The 16,584-nt window shown below is 41.6% G+C and overlaps 1 protein-coding gene across 47 annotated transcripts in view; it reads right to left on the bottom strand.

Moving 5' to 3' along the window:
- AMBRA1 (autophagy and beclin 1 regulator 1) overlaps window positions 1-16,584 on the bottom strand; it is a 183,711-nt gene that overhangs the window by 147,097 nt on the left and 20,030 nt on the right. For 34 of the 47 annotated variants that reach the window (XR_014836996.1, XR_014836999.1, XR_014836997.1 and 31 more), the window contains 4 exons: window positions 3,887-4,140; window positions 3,157-3,215; window positions 2,250-2,433; window positions 1,303-1,475 (listed from right to left, as the gene is read on the bottom strand). Coding sequence is in view for 41 of the 47 variants with exons in the window: in XM_021085244.2 (XP_020940903.1) it covers window positions 1,303-1,475; window positions 2,250-2,433; window positions 3,157-3,215; window positions 3,887-4,021 (551 nt within the window). In the remaining 6 variants the exon portion in view is untranslated. Of the gene's footprint in view, window positions 1-1,302; window positions 1,476-2,249; window positions 2,434-3,156; window positions 3,216-3,886; window positions 4,141-8,317; window positions 8,370-16,584 lie in introns of all 47 variants that reach the window. The other 13 variants (XM_085011243.1, XM_021085242.2, XM_085011241.1 and 10 more) reach the window with 1 other exon arrangement.

Genomic DNA, 16,584 nt, shown 5'->3' with positions numbered 1-16,584 from the left:
CAAAACTTTCAAACAGATTAAAGCAATAAAGCTCAATACCTCTTGTTACGTCCTCACACTTGCCAGAATAAGGGAATATGTGTTGCAAAAATAATTTTAGAAACACCTAGGCTTCCACTCCAGAAAGCAGCTACATGAAGAACCCAGCTGCTCATGTCAAAAAGCCCATCATAACAGAAAAGCAGAGAATGCTCCCAGACTCTGCTACAGGTTCAGGTCTCCCTTCACACAGCAGCTACATTGGCAAGAAGCATGAGTACTGGTTATAAGTAACAGTCTCAGCATCCAGGGACACAACTGAAACTAGAAAATTAGCTAATATCCAACTGGCATACCAAGAGGACTAAAAGAAAACAATGCATCAACTTTAATTCAGGCAGTATATGATTCTGAAGACTAAATATGTAAATATCAATTAGGATATTTGATACATATACATATCACCCCCTTCCAGTTTGATAAACAGAAAACCAGGGATGAGCAATTTACCTACCAGTTGAATATCTTTCAGGTTTGCAAAAAAAAAAGTATTATTCCAAACCCAAACATGTTTTTTTTTTTTTGCTTTTTAGGGCCACATGTGGAAGTTCCCAGGCTAGGGGTCTAATAGGAGCTACAGCTGCTGGCCTATGCCACAGCCACAACAATAGCAACACTGGATCCCTGACCCACTGAGCAAGACCAGGGATGGAACCCGCATCCTCATGGATACTAGTTGGATTTGTTTCTGCTGCACCACAATGGGCACTCCAACCCAGAGAGGTTTGAACCTAAAAAAGATTCCAACAACTCTAGTTTATAGAGATCAAAAGATGAGACTGATAGGAACAGCTAAAATGAACAAAATGAACTGCTTCCTTGCTGATTAGCTAGGTGCTCAAAAAGTAGGAGGAGCCGTAGGGATAACACCCTGCCCTGAGCAGGGAAAATGGATAATAATCTGTCTCCTGAGGTTTAAAGTACATGTAGACGTTCTCTGCCATGTTTTGTTTTTGTTTTTTTTAGCTTTTTGCCATTTCTTGGGCCGCTCCCGCGGCATATGGAGGTTCCCAGGCTAGGGGTCCAATTGGAGCTATAACTGCTGGCCTATGCCAGAGCCACAGCACCTCAGGATCCGAGCCGCATCTTCGACCTACACCACAGCTCATGGCAACGCCGGATCCTTAACCCACCGAGCGAGGCCAGGGATCGAACCCGCAACCTCATGGTTCCTAGTCGGATTCGTTAACCACTGAGCCACGACGGACACTCCTCTGCCATGTTAATCCTATACAAGACAATGCTGGTGGGCAGAGCACTCACCGGACTCGTTCCATCTCGCTGGCTGTCTTCACCACAGCAAAAGGTTCCCGTCGACTCCAGTCCCAAAAGTGGATCTCGTTGGCAGTGGCAATCAGCAGGAGCTGGGCCGTAGGGTGGAAAGCCAGAGAGGCAATGGCATTGTTGCTATCTGTGAACCAGCTTTCACTGCCACCCTATGAATGAACAAATCCCAAACATTCTCAGGTTACAAACTGCCAGCCAACTGAGATATCAATTTCTCACGCGCACGCACACGCACACACACAAAAGGGTCCATTTAAGGCAAAACAACTACTTGTAGGGCCTACTTTAAATATGTCCTCTGAAGACAAACACCAGTGATCTGGCGGTGTCACCAATTTATCAGAAAAATATTACCGACATCTACAATCCATCAGCCTCAAGCACCTGCATAGGTCCTGTTTCTGTAGCCTGTAAAAACTCAAGCTTGGTGGATGACATGTGTACAACAACCCGTGATCCAATCACCAAGACAAGGAGCATACTGCTTTGATGATCATGATCAGATACAGTACAATCCTTGATCTAGGACAAGAGACTTCCATCCTGAAGACGGCTTAAAGCGCCTGCACTATGTCCCGATGGGCAGATAAACAGTGTGTTCATCTTAAAACGGAGGACTGTGAGCCAGACTCCCTATCAGTTAAGTGGACGACGACTGAGCAGGTACTCAGAGAGAGTCCTAAGGACCGCGCTGCTCTCTCGTTCAGAGCTGAGAGCCCAATGATAAACAAGCGTCTGAATTTAGAGTACCAAAAAAAAGGAGGAGTTCCCTGGTGGCCTAGCGTTTAGGACTTGGTGCTTTCACGACTGCAGCCCAGGTTCAATCCCTGGTCTGGGAACTGAGATCCCACATCAAGCCATTACTGTGTGTGTGGCCGGGGGTGGGGGTGGGAGAATACCAAAAAAAAAAAGGAAACACTTACGTGTAAATCCCAAATCCTAACCTCCCCATCTAGGCAGCCAGAAGCAATAAGGCCTGAGATGGTGGGATGGAAAGTGACACACCATGGAGTGCGGCGGTGCCCAATCAGAGAGTGAACACACTTGCCCGTCTTCACCTCTGTGATATAGATATTATGGTTTACATGGGTGGAGGCCAAGAGAGTCCTAGGGAATCAAAGAGTAGAAAGTAAATGCGAGGTGTGAGGGAGGGTAACAGACTTCATCAGCTTTGACAACAAAGAAAATTGATATTTCCTCCCAATCCCAACATGAAAAAACTACACCCTGAGCATTACAAACAACAGCAACATTCTGATCTTTAAGGGCTTTTGGCGGAGTTCCCATTGTGGCGCACTGGGATCAGCGGTATTTTGGGAACAATGGGACACAAGTTCGATTCCCAACCCTGCACGGCAAGTTAAGGATCTGGCATTGCTGCAGCTGTGGCTCAGATCACAACTATGGCTCAAATCTGATCCCTGATCCCTGGCACGGGAGCTCCATATGCTGCTGGGCGGCCAAAACAAGAAGAGATTTTGGTGTCTCCATACTGTTCCCAAATGACACACAACCGCTTCAGAGAATATTGTTTCCAGGAGGGAAAACGATCATGCTATTGATGACCTATATCACACAGGCAAAGGACTGTTACTGAGAAACTTTCCAAGTTTTGATCCTCAATATTCACAGGTTCCTTTGCTTATTCTCATTATTTTTATGTTTAGCACTGCTCATCTACTTAATTTCCTTTCTGATAACACTGGCAAAGCTCTGTTCAATGCTTCAAAGAGTCTTTAGGGATTTGACTTGAACAATTCAGCTAGCCCAAATACACAGAAAACAACACAATCACGAGTCTTAGATAAAGTTTAGGTTAGCACTAGGTACCTGTCTGGGCTGAAGGCCAGTAAAAAGGTAGAGCGTGGACTATCCGGCAGTTCCACTCTCTGGGAAACAAACAAACAAAAGTTAGAATATATTATTTATAAACTATGGCTCTATCCCAAAAGCACTGAACCATTTTAGATTAGTATTTACAGTATAAGCTTAAAAACTGGAGACAATGATCACTCTACAAACTGAGAGAGAGAAATCTAAATTACCTTTAGGGGGAGTTCCCGTCGTGGCGCAGTGGTTAACGAATCCGACTAGGAACCATGAGGTTGTGGGTTCGGTCCCTGCCCTTGCTCAGTGGGTTAACGATCCGGCGTTGCCATGAGCTGTGGTGTAAGTTGCAGACATGGCTCGGATCTGGCATTGCTGTGGCTCTGGCGTGGGCTGGTGGCTACAGCTCCGATTCGACTCCTAGCCTGGGAACCTCCATATGCCGCGGGAGCGGCCCAAAGAAATAGCAAAAAGACAAAAAAAAAAAATAAAAATAAATAAATAATTAAAAAATAAATAAATAAATAAATTACCTTTAGGAAAAATGTCTAGCGCTAAAGGAGAAAGATATTTCTAGCCCATTAATTCTTCCAAATTTGTAAATTTTTTTAAAAAATCAAATCTCCAACACAAAATAAATTATATCCCAAATCTACATCATTAACGCATTCTAAGGTCCCATTCTACTGTCACCCCTGCAAATGCTATGTGGAAAATAGCTATTTTTCCTTACCTTGCCCTCCCATTTCATCCATCGGGTTTTATCTTCCACCAGCTCCTGCAGAAGCCGCTGGGCTCCAAAGGTTCGAGTGCCCCGTTCTCGCCCCCAGAGTATCCGGACAGCATTCTTCTCTGGAACAACCTTCATGGCGCTCAGTAGCCACTGTCACACCAGGCACAGGAAAAGAAGGAGCGAGCAACAGCTCCACAGGCTGAAGCAGCTAAAACCAGGCCATTCAGGTCCTTGTAAGTTGTCTTCATAGAAATCTACAGTAAGCAGACATTAATGTCAAAGAACATCTATTCTGCAAGCAGAGAAGCTTTCCATTGCAAACACAATTCCGGCTCACTCAAAGAGGAAAGCACTCAGACCCTTCTCCTAGAACTTTTCTTCCAGGAACATGTCATCCTTACATTCCTCTCGTATCCTCCATAGCTCAGCCTCATATCTGAAGAACAGACCGTTGTCTAAAAGAGTTATTCCTTTTATCAGGCAGGAAGAACTTTTGCTACTAACATAAAGGTCTAAAACCCTATCAAAACCAAAACAGGAGTTCCCGTCATAGCGCAGTGGTTAACGAATCCGACTAGGAACCATGAGGTTGCGGGTTCGGTCCCTGCCCTTGCTCAGTGGGTTAACGATCCGGCATTGCCGTGAGCTGTGGTGTAGGTTGCAGACGCGGCTCGGATCCTGCGTTGCTGTGGCTCTGGCGTAGGCCTGTGGCTACAGCTCCGATTAGACCCCTGGCCTGGGAGCCTCCATATGCTGCGGAAGCGGCCCAAAGAAATAGCAAAAAAAAAAAAGACAAAAAAAAACAAAACAAAAAAAAAACAAAACAAATCACCGTATCTGCACTCCCCTCATTGTGTCATGCTGATTCCCCAGTTGCTAGTACCCTTCCCTATCATTTGGGCAGCCTCCAAACTAAAGGACACATAACTGATTGTAAAAGGCTACTTGGGAATTCCCATTGTGGCTGAGCAGTAACAAAACCAACCTGTATCCATGAGGATGCGGGTCCAATCCCTGGCTCCCCTCAGCGGATTAACGACCTGGTGTTGCAGTGAGCTGTGGTGTAGGTTGCAGACTCGGCTCGGATCCTGTGTTGCTGTGGTATAGGCTGGCATATACTGCTCCGCACTGACCCCAAGCCTGGGAACCTCCATGTGCCGTGGGTGGGGCCATAAATAAATAAATAAATAAATAAATAAAAGGCTATTTGAGGAGTTCCTCTGTAGCACAGCATGTTAAGTATCTGGCATTGTCAATGGAGTGGCTTGGGTTGCTGCTGTGGCACAGGTTCAATCCCTGGCCTGGGAATTTGCACATGCCCTTGGTACAGCCAAAAAATAAATAAAGTAAAATGCCATTTGTAGTATGTTCTTATGCAGCAGTTTCAATTCTGTCTCCTACCTAAAAGCAAGTGCACAGAAGTACTTTCAGGGTACCTTTCTCATTCTCTTTTTCTCTTCTCAGATACTTAACCCACTGAGCGAGGCCAGGGGATCAAATCCCCATCCTCAAGACAATGTTGGGTTTTTAATCCACTAAGCCACAATGGGAACTCCCTCAAAAATTGTTAATATATCTGCAAGTTTGCCTCATGTCTCCATGGATAGAGATATGGCTCTATAGGGGTTGTTTTTCATTTTCTTGTGAACCATTTCAGCAAGCATCAAGACACTGTAACTGTATATATCCCACTATGCATCTCCTAAGAATAAAGACATTTGGCTTCATAACTACAAAACTATTACATCAATTATTTAGCTGATGATAAATTAATTGATGATAAATTGACTTAAATGATAAATTATCATTTATCAATTATCACAGTCTTCAAATTTCCACAATTTTCCAAAGTATCTTTTTAAAATTTTTTAGGAGTTCCCATCGTGGCGCAGTGGTTAACGAATCCGACTAGGAACCATGAGGTTGCGGGTTCGATCTCTGGCCTTGTTCAGTGGGTTAACGATCCGGCGTTGCCGTGAGCTGTGGTGTAGGTTGCAGATGAGGCTCAGATTCCGCATTGCTGTGGCTCTGGCGTAGGCCAGTGGCTACAGCTCCGATTAGACCCCTAGCCTGGGAATCTCCATATGCCGTGGCAGCGGCCCAAGAAATGGCAAAAAGACAAAAAAATAAAAAATAAAAAAATAAAAAATAAAAATTTTTAAATTTATTTTTATTTTTTTATGGCTGCACCTGTTGCATATGGAAGTTCCCAGCCTAAGGGTTGAATTGAAGCCTAAACCATAGCTGCAGCCATACTAGATCCTTAAATCACTGAGCAAGGCCAGGGATCAAACCTGCATCCTCACAGAGACAGCATCAGGTTAAGGAGCCACGATGGGAACTCCCAAAAAGTATCTTTAATAGTGACTTTAAAAAAAAAAAAATCCAGGAGTTCCTGCTGGGGAGCAGCAGGTTAAGGATCTGGCATTGTCTCTGTGGCAGTGCAGGTTTGATCTCTGGCTCAGAAACTCGCATACGCTATAGGTGCAGTGAAAAAAGGAAAAAAAAAGAAATCCAGAATCCAATCAAAGCTCAAGCAATGAATGTGGATATTATGTCCCTTTAGTCCCTTTATTTCTAGAATGGCCTCCAGGTTTTATTTTGGTTGGTGTTGTTTATACTTGTTTGTTTACAACATACACTTTTTATTTTTATTTAGTTATATATTTAAATGACTGCACCAGCAGCATATGGAAGTTTCCACTACCGGGATCAGATCTGCATCCCTGCAGCGGCCCAAGCCACTGCAGTCAGATTCTTAACCCACTGTGCCACAGTGGCAAGTCCACACATCAGCGTTTTAAGAAGACCGGGAAAGAGAGTTCTCCTATGGTGCAACAGATTAAGGATCCAGGATTGTCACTGCAGCGGCTTATGTTGCTGCTGTGGCACACGTTCTTTCCCTGGCCCAGGAACTTCCAACTGTCTCAGGTGTGCCCCCACCCCCCCCAAAAAAAGACCAGGATAGTTAACCTGTAGTTGACAGTTATATCCCAGTTTAGTCTGGTTATTTCTTCATAGTGCCATTTAGCTTGCCTCTGTATATTTCTTGTAAACACTGACCAGATTTAGGTTAAGTGGTCTGGGCAAGAATGCTTCACGGGTGATGCTGTCCAAGTCCTTCGTGATGCAGCACATCATATCCTCAGACTGTCTCAGTTAGTTAGACGGTAAACGGCATGATCATTTGGCAACACATGATCACTAAGATGAGTCTGTATCAGCCAGGTTCTCTTTATAAAGGTGTATTTCCCCCTTTACAATTAGCCCCTGTGGCTAACGTTTGGCACCCTGTTTCTCTTCAACCTTTTGCTTAACAGTTTAGCAGTTACTGATGATTCTTTCTTAAATTATTTCATGTTGATTTTCCACTCCCATCATTATTTCTACATTTATTAGCTGGCATTCTTCTGGAGAGAACTTTCCCTTAATAACTGAAGCAGAGTAAACACTTTATTTTTTCCCTTTAATTACTACCTCTTATTGTTTGTAACAGCAAAAATTGGGGACAACCCAAGTGTCCATATGAAGGGGAAGAGATGACTAATAGGGTAAGCAAGATTCTCTGGGTACCAATAAAAAGAGATCTACAAGATACAGTGTTCAGAAGAGGGAAAAGCAAGGGGAAATTAATGGTCACTTATTAGGGACTGAGGGAAAAAGGTGAATGGAGACAAAGATGAAAACTAGACTCCTCTTTTTGTTTGTTTTTTGGTTTTTCATCTTTTTAGGGCCACACCTGCAGCACATGGAAGTTCCCAGGCTAGGGGTCGAATCGGAGCAGCAGCTGATGCCGGCCTACACCACAGCCACAGCAACACCAGATCCAAGGCACTTCTGCAACCTACATTGCATCTTTCGGCAATGCCAGATCCTTAACCCACTGAGCAAGGCCAAGGATCGAACCCACATTCTCATGAATACTAGTCAGGTTCTTAATCCACTGAGCCACAATGGGAATTCCAAAAGCTAGACTTCTCAATGTTTTTGTTTTATGTTATTTTTACTATTTATTTATTTATTTGTTTGTCTTTTCAGCACCGCACCCCATGACATATGGAGGTTCCCAGGCTAGGGGTAGAATCAGAGCTACGCCACAGCCACAACAACGTGGGATCCAAGCTGAGTCTGCAACCTACACCACAGCTCACAGCAACGCCGGATCCTTAACCCACTGAGAAAGGCAAGAGATCAAACCCGTGTCTTCATGGATGCTAACTGGATTCGTTTCCACTGAGCCATGCTGGGAACTCCCATTTTTATTTTTAAAATTATCTATTCAAAATTTAATTTTAAAATATTTAATGATATGGAAAAAACACATTAAGTGAAAAAAAGCAAAATACAAAATTATATACACAATGTGATATAAGAAAAATCTTTGAGACTAATAATACAAAAGAAATAGAAAAAGTATTAAACCATGGTTACCTTTGGGTGGTAGGATCATAGATGACTTAATCATCAGGAAAGGCAGTGTTCTCTTCAGTTGTTAAATTTAAAAAGTAATAAATACTTATAAAAAATCAAACAATAATCAGCTCTTTACAGTTCATGAAAGGCTACAATCTAAAAAGTACACAACTAGATGCATCCAAATACAGAAGGAAAAATATATTTATCACCTGTGCTAAGAGCTTTTTTCCCTGGAATATTAAAACATAAAAAGTCAGAAAGATTCTATAGAAAGACATAACTCCAAGTTGCCAGTCACATACAGCACCAAGTTCCCTAATGGGTGACTGCAAACTCAAGCCTGTATACTCATAATACAGTTTTCACCCCCAGTAGCATACGATATAAATATCTACACACTGAATATGTCAACACACCGAAGGCCAACCTCCTGAATAAACTAAGGATGAACTAACTGGAAGGAAATAATCTCCTTGATGACCCTGACAACTCATGGTTTAAGATCAAAAGTCTGGAAACAAAACTGCCACACAGCTGAATAATTACGAACCCGGAAGGTGGCAGAAATATAGTTCCCATCTGTTCACCTTAACCCTTAACTGAGTCTGTAATTTTCTGGGAGCCAATCATTCTTTTACCTAATTTAGAGAGAAGTTCAGCAGAAATGAGTTTTGAGGGTCTTTTGTCCCACAGTGTAACAGTAAAAGTACTTTCAAAGAAATGCATATAAATCATTTATAATCTTATAACATGTGCTGAAAACAGCAGCAATCCAATTCCTAAAAAAATCTGACCTTCTGACCTCATGTTACTCAAGAGGAAGAAGAAAATATAGGTCACAAACATCGTATGATTCAGAAAACTGTGATGCAATCTGAAGTTCTTACAGGAATCACAAGGACAAGGAAAGAGCTGCTGCAAATAGCAGTTATCAAGAAAAAACTAAAGCTCAGGACTACCGAAGAGCTTGTCTACCAATTCCCAAGGACCTAAACACACTAAAAATTCCAACAAGACAAAGTCTGATGATGGCAAGAAGTCAATAGGACTAAAACAACTGCACAGTCTCTCTTTTGTCTGAAGAAAAATATTTGCTCTGCTTCTTTAAAAAGATAAGGAACTTTCTCCTGATGTACTCCTTACAGCCACCTGAGTAGAAATTTTATTTGTTCTCTACAAAGAACAAAAGGAACTAAATCAAACTGTAGTCAGGCAGGCCTCTTGCTGAGGAGGAAGTGCCAGTCAAACATGTTTTTCATTCTTCTTTTTAAAAAGGAGGAAGAAATAAGTTTCCTAATCTGTCCCTGAACCAGACTGGGACAAAGGGTGCCAAGAATAGTCTTTGTGATACCATTACACAGTCCCCAGAATCAATTCTCAATCACCTAAAGTCTTAAATAAGTACAACCAAAAGGATGTGCCTGGGATATGTACATTACACAAATGCTAAGATTCCACCCCATTTCCAACCACCTCTCCCTCCGTAACAATGAGAAGAGAATCACCTTGAAAGGTTTTCTCTGCTTAATCCTAGAATATAATTTAAAAACCACTAAAAAAAAAAAAAATCACCTAGAGATTATACACAACCCAGTAGAAACACAAGTTATAGATGTATAGGTTCCCCTTGCAATTTGATCATCTTATGCTATTCACTCCACTGTCTAGCAATATGATTTAGGGCAAGTTACTTAACCTCTCTGAGATTTAGCTGCCTCCTTTGTAAACAGCAATCACAGTATCTGCTTCATCATGTTGTTGTGAGGTTACTGAAATCAAAAAAGAGTGGTGGAGGAGTGCTCCTATGGCACAGCGGGTTAGGGATCTGGCATCACTGCAGAGGCTTGAGTTGCTGCTGTGGCACAGGTTCAATCCCTGGCCCTGGGAACTTCCACATTCCTCAGGCACAGCCAAGAAAAAAAGAAAAGAGTGGTGAAGCATTAACACCGTTGCTGCTATTGTTGTCATTATTTTTGAATCCTCTTCAGGGTTAACTATGGTTTCCTTCAACAAACAACAGAGCCAACTAAAACCCCTGAGACCCGAAATGCCACAATTCTCAAGAGTAGCAGATTTCTAAGAAACATCTCAAAGGCTGTTACCAAACAAGTAAAAAGTACTCAGGAAAAGTACTCATCTGTATAACCAAAGTAATTAAATAAGTTTGGGCTACTTCTACATAAAAAGTGAATCAAAAAACAGAACCAACAACTTAGAACTTTATCTACAAAACCTGGCTAATAATTCAGACACCAAATCCTCTCTACCAACAGCATTCCAGGGAAGTGAATCAGAAAGTTATTCGACCTGGAAGGGACTATGAAAATGGAGTCCAATAACCTCATTTATTTGAGTAACTGCATCTCTCTCCACTTCACTATGCCCATGTAGGCAAAGTCTAAGAGTCAAATCAGCCATGTAATACCAATATACATTCCAAAATTACATATACCGGATCCAATCCAAAGTTAACTTTTTAAAAGAAACAAAAAATCCTTCAAATACTAAAACTAGGATCACTTGCATAAGTAGAGTTCTTCCAACAACTGGAAAATTAACAACAAAATGTCAGGCCTTTAATTAGAGGCCTAAAAGTGGCCTCCTACTCTTCAGAAACTCCATGTGGGTGGAAATACACAGGGTTTTCTACAACTGGCAGCTTTGTTTTCATTAAGAGGACTTTCTACAGAGCATTTCAGGACACTTCAAATGACACCTTATAGGATCTGGGTCCAAAATGTAACCACCGGGAGTTCCCGTCGTGGCGCAGTGGTTAACGAATCCGACTAGGAACCATGAGGTTGCGGGTTCGGTCCCTGCCCTTGCTCAGTGGGTTAACGATCCGGCGTTGCCGTGAGCTGTGGTGTAGGTTGCAGACACGGCTCGGATCCTGCGTTGCTGTGGCTCTGGCGTAGGCCGGTGGCTACAGCTCTGATTTGACCCCTAGCCTGGGAACCTCCATATGCCGTGGAGCGGCCCAAAGAAATAGCAAAAAGACACACACACACACAAAAAAAAAAAAAAAAAAAAAAAAAATGTAACCACCATCTCTGCCTCCATACAGCTCTTGCTTGACTTCTATGCTAAACTAATGCAGGGAATCTGAGGCAAAGCATCACAAATCTACAACTATTAACAGGTAACACAGACCAAAGGCAAACACACCTGGAAGCATAAAAAGTTCAACTGTTCTCTGAATTGTGTATCTACTGTGTGCAGACTACTAAAGGATATCCTAGATATTCCAAACTGCTAACTGTGGTTAAGTCTAGAAATTTTAAGTAATATTTAATTTTTTTAATCTGTAATTTCTTAATAAGAGATAGTATAGTGTAGTGATATATGGGTCCTGAAATCAGACTGGCTGATTGAATCCCAGCTCTGTCATTTTCCTGGTACATGAAAGTTTCTTGGAATAGTTACTTAACCTCTCTGTTCTCCAGTTTCCTCAGCTGCAAAAGGTAGTACCTATATGACAGGATTACCACAAGGATGAAAGGACTTAACAAATGAAAGGTGCTTGCTTGCTATTATAAAATTCCAATGCTTGTACCAAAATAATATCTTCATTCTCTAATGAATAATTACAGAATGGCAATGAGAAATAAAAAAAAAAATGTAAGGCCACAAAGTCCTACAAACAATCAGATAAATTAAAGACAGATCCTTCTAAGCAAAATGAGACTGTCCACTGCAAAGATCTCCAAGTCATTTCATATAAAAACATCTTACCAAAGTTGGAAGTTCCCTGGTGGCTCAGCAAGTTAAGGATCTGGCATTGTCACTGCTGTGGCGTAGGTTCAACCCCTGGCCTGGGAACTTCCACGTGCTATGGGCATGGCCAAAAAAAAAAAAAAAATCTTACCACTGTTGATAATGATTAAAATAATGACTAACACTTTCATGGTGCTTCTCATGTCTCACTGTTCTTAGCACTTTACATAAAGAAATTCATTTAGGTACATGAGGCCCGAAGAGAACAAATCACACTGTCAGTAGTAGATTCAGAATCTAAACCCAGGCAGTGTGGCTACAGAGTCTAGATATAACAGAAAACTCCCTACTGCCTGAGATAAAACCTCCTATACAGCCTCCCTCCTATTTCATGTACTAGTCTCTCATGTACGAGGCCTTCAATGTTTCACTGCTTTACTATATCAGTTGGAAATCAGCTTGGTTTATATCTTTATTTTTACTTCCTCAAAGGTCAAGAAATTAAAGAATAATGCTGAGGAAAAATGAAACAAATTCTCACACCTTTTTTTTTTTTCTTCCCCATACCTGTAGCATGTGGAAGTTCTTGGGCCAGGGACTGAATCCACGCCACAGCAGCAACCCAAGACACTGCAGTGACAATGCCAGATCCTTAACCCACTGTACCATATAGGAATTCCTCAATCCTTCCTCTACAGCAAATAATTTACATAGTTTTTGAGAGAAAAGAAGACTTCAAAACCTCTGGTCAGAAATAACTCTGAATTTAATAAAGTACCAAATAAGACTCTATCATTAAATTCAGCTACTATGTATTTACCCTACAAACCTATCAACTCTATCAAAATAAGAAAAATTACCTATCAGGGAATAGAGATAGATGCCAGAGTAAATTTACTCTTGTCTGGCAACTATAATAGAACATAAATCTCAAAAAACAGAGTCAACAAAAATATGATTGAACATACTGTCATGTCTGTGCATACACCTTTGTCAAACATGAACTACAACATCAACGCACCTGAGAAAAGGAAAAGGAGAGTCTTCATGTGTAGTCTCATGTCAACCCTTTCTCATCCACATGACAAACACATACACTAATGACCTCCCTGCACTGCCAGAGTTGGTCCCAAATTAGGATTGCCCATGATTAACTTCATCTACTGTCTGTGATAGATTCTCTACAAGGACGGTCTCCATCAGTTCCTTCTATCCTACTCCCATGCTGCTCTGCCCATCAAGAGATAAGAACAGATTTCTCTCTCCTTGAATCTGGGCTGATCTTGTGACTTGCTTTGATCACTGAATGTGACAAAAGGGATAATGTGTCAGTTCCAAGCCTGGCAGCATCCACTTTCACTCTTGGAAGCCAACCACCAGGCTGCAAGGAAATTTAGGATGTCCCACTGGAGAGAGACCACGGAGAGGCCCTGGATGATAAGATACTACCTGGAAACAGAGAGGCCACATAGAAGACTATCAAGGTACCAGACCAATGAGTTGAAACCCTCCTGCCATGTCTAACCCAGCCCAGCCACCAGCTGAAAGTAGACAAATGAGTGACCTCAACTGATGCAACACAGGACAGAAGAACCAACCAGATGATTCCTGCCCAAATTCCGAACCCACAGGATTGTGAGAAGTAACAAATCATTATTATTTTATGCCACAAATTTTGAGGTGGTGTGATACTGTGATTTTAATAAGAAATACAGATTTGCTCTTAGTCCCCATTTCTAGCACAGGGCTCGTAAAACCCTTGACATTTCCTGAGTGATAGAAGTCTTCTGTCATTCATAAGAAGCCTCTTTTTTATTTTTATTTATTTATTTATTTATTTATTTTTGGCCACACTCACAGCATGGCATGGGGAAGTTCCTGGGCCAGGGATCAAACCTGTGCCGCAGCTGCAACCTGTGCCACAGCTGCAGCAACACTGGATCCTTAACCTGCTGTGCCAGATGGGAATTTCCAAGAGCCTCTTTTAAACTTATGCTAATAGGTGACTTAAGATGTTACCCCTAGAAAGTATCACGTTAGGGCTGGTCACCAGAAAGATCAAGTGAGTAGAGGGCTGGAACTTCCAGTCTTACCCACTGACCTCTGGGAAAGGAAAAGGGACAGGGGCCTAAAGATTAAGCTCTATAAATACCATTGAACAAGGAGTTCCCTGGTGGTTCAGCTGGTTAAGGATCTGACATTGTCCCTGCTGTGGCATGGCTTTGATCCCTGGCCCAGGAACTTCTGCATGGGTGGGCATGCCCCCCCCACCAAAAAAAAAACTGACAGAAAACTACTGAACAAAATATGATGAACTTGCAGGTTGTAGAACATATCTGCATGCCAGGAGGGTGATACACCCCAGTTCCATGGGGACAGAAGCTCCTGCACCTGGAACCCTTTCAGAGCTCGCCTTACCTACTTCATTTGGCAGTTTACCTGAATCCTTTAGAGTAAACTGGTAAACGTAAGTAAATAGTTGAGTTTTGTGACTAGGTCTAGCAAATTAGCCCAACCCAAGGAGAGGACCATGGGAACCTCATCCCTGTGGGCTGTCAATCAGAAGCAGAGGTGACAATCTGGACTTGCAATCAGCCCTGAAGTTGAAGGGGCTGCAGTTTAGTGGGACTGAGCCCTTAAGCCACTCTCCACCTGGAGTCAGATGCTACCCCCAGGTAGAGAGTGTCAGAACTGAGTTAAACTTGTAGGAAACCCAGTCAGTGTCTGCTGAGAACTGGAGAAAAATGCTTGCTGGTATTGCAAAAAAAAAAAAAAAAATCAGAGGTGGTTTTTGTACAGTAACAGGTAACTCAAAACACTACCTAATACCCGGTGTACATAATTCTTTGTTAGAGCACTTTTCTTTTTTCCTCATTGGACTATAAGCTCTGTTAGGGCAAACGCTATGTCTGTGCTAGTCTAGTACCTAGCCCAGTGCCTAGCATATAAAAGAAGGAATATGTGCATGTATTTATTTCCAGCTATGAAGAAAACCCCAAACAAACTCCAAATTCTCATAAACAGCAACACCTAGGTAGAAAAAAAAATATACGGTCAGTTATAGGTGGTATTGATGAGTTCAAGGTCATAAATTCAATTTCTAAAGTCAAACATCTCTACAAAAAGAAAACTGTACTATTAATTAACCTCAACCAGTCATTTCCCTATGCACATGTCATTAACCAGGAGAAGGTCAGGCAACAGAGGATGCTCAGTGGAAATCCATCCTCACCACTACTGGGGTGGGGGGTACCTAAACCAAAAAAATTACGTATCTCAAGATGATAGAAGTCTTTTGAATACTCATATCTGAAATAGCATTTTTTTTTTGAAACAGCATATTTAGAATAAAACACAGACACAGTGGATTTTCCGGGAGCAGGGTTGGGAACATGGGATATTGTATCTTCCAACCAAATACAGAAGTGATGTGATTTCATGGGTAAAGATAAGACTAAATTGTAAGAAGCTTCAATGGCTGATTTCTACCACTGAGTTGTATATAATCTTGGACAAAGCATACTATATGTATAAAAACTGAAAGTAATAACACCTTCTTTCTACTTGAAAGGAATAATATTCTCGGAGTACACTCGAGTTACAAAAATCTCATGGCAGGATTACTTTTTGAAGTAAAAGCCAAGTTAGCTACCAACAATAACCAGAATATACAATAAATAGGACTTCCCACAAAGACGTCTAGCATGCACAGCTCTAGGAGAAAGTGCAAAGGAAACTACACAGGCTATGAAGCAGAATCAGAGAGAATCTCTAATCACCTGGCAAACTAAAAGCAAATAATTTGATAGAATCAAGACCAGGATAATCAAAATTATACACGGTCCCTTTATAAGCAGCCAAAGACCAAAAATAAAATGCTAATAGAACCTGTACCTTACTGCAGCTATGCACAGTGTTCAGAATTACACATACTCTAAAATACTATATTGGTCTGCCTCTAGAAAGTTAGGCTAAAAGGTAATACTGAATCAAGTACCTGTAAAAAGGTTATGTCAGCCCAAATTTACCAAGAGATAAGCAAGCAGTGTAACTTCTTTTTCTCATACCCAACTCCCACCCCCACTCCAGGCGTCTTCATATATAAACTCAGCATAAGGCAGACCACTCCAGCGAACATCACAAATAAACTAGTAACATTCCAAAATGCTTAAAAGATACAAAACTAAATAAATTCTAGTGACTATTAATTACAATAAAGGGGAGGGAAAAAACACTTTTCTGCTATAGATTTTCCTGACTAAGTCTTCCTGAAGTAACTCACAATGATGTAACGTAATGTCTGAACACACGCAAGTTCTATGCTCAAAAAAGAAGTATGATCAAAACTGGAAACAGAAAGCCGTAAGACCCAAATTTGAGACTGACAATCTTCCTCACTTCCACTTACCTCAGAAAGAGAAGAGAAAAGAAATGAAGTTTTATCTGTAAACTTTTCTGGGGACAACAGTGAGCTGGGAACACAAGAACCTCTGAGAACTCAAGCAAGAACACAGAGGAAGCCACTGAACCAAGAAGAAACTGAGGCTCAATTTCTGAGTTCAAGCCAT

Source organism: Sus scrofa, chromosome 2, assembly GCF_054392235.1.
Source record: "Sus scrofa isolate SSC_HxYL_T2T_F1_AM1 chromosome 2, Sscrofa_HxYL_maternal_Yorkshire_Landrace_v2.0, whole genome shotgun sequence".
Taxonomy (NCBI): Eukaryota; Metazoa; Chordata; class Mammalia; order Artiodactyla; family Suidae; genus Sus; species Sus scrofa.
This window is presented reverse-complemented; position numbering and strand designations above follow the sequence as displayed.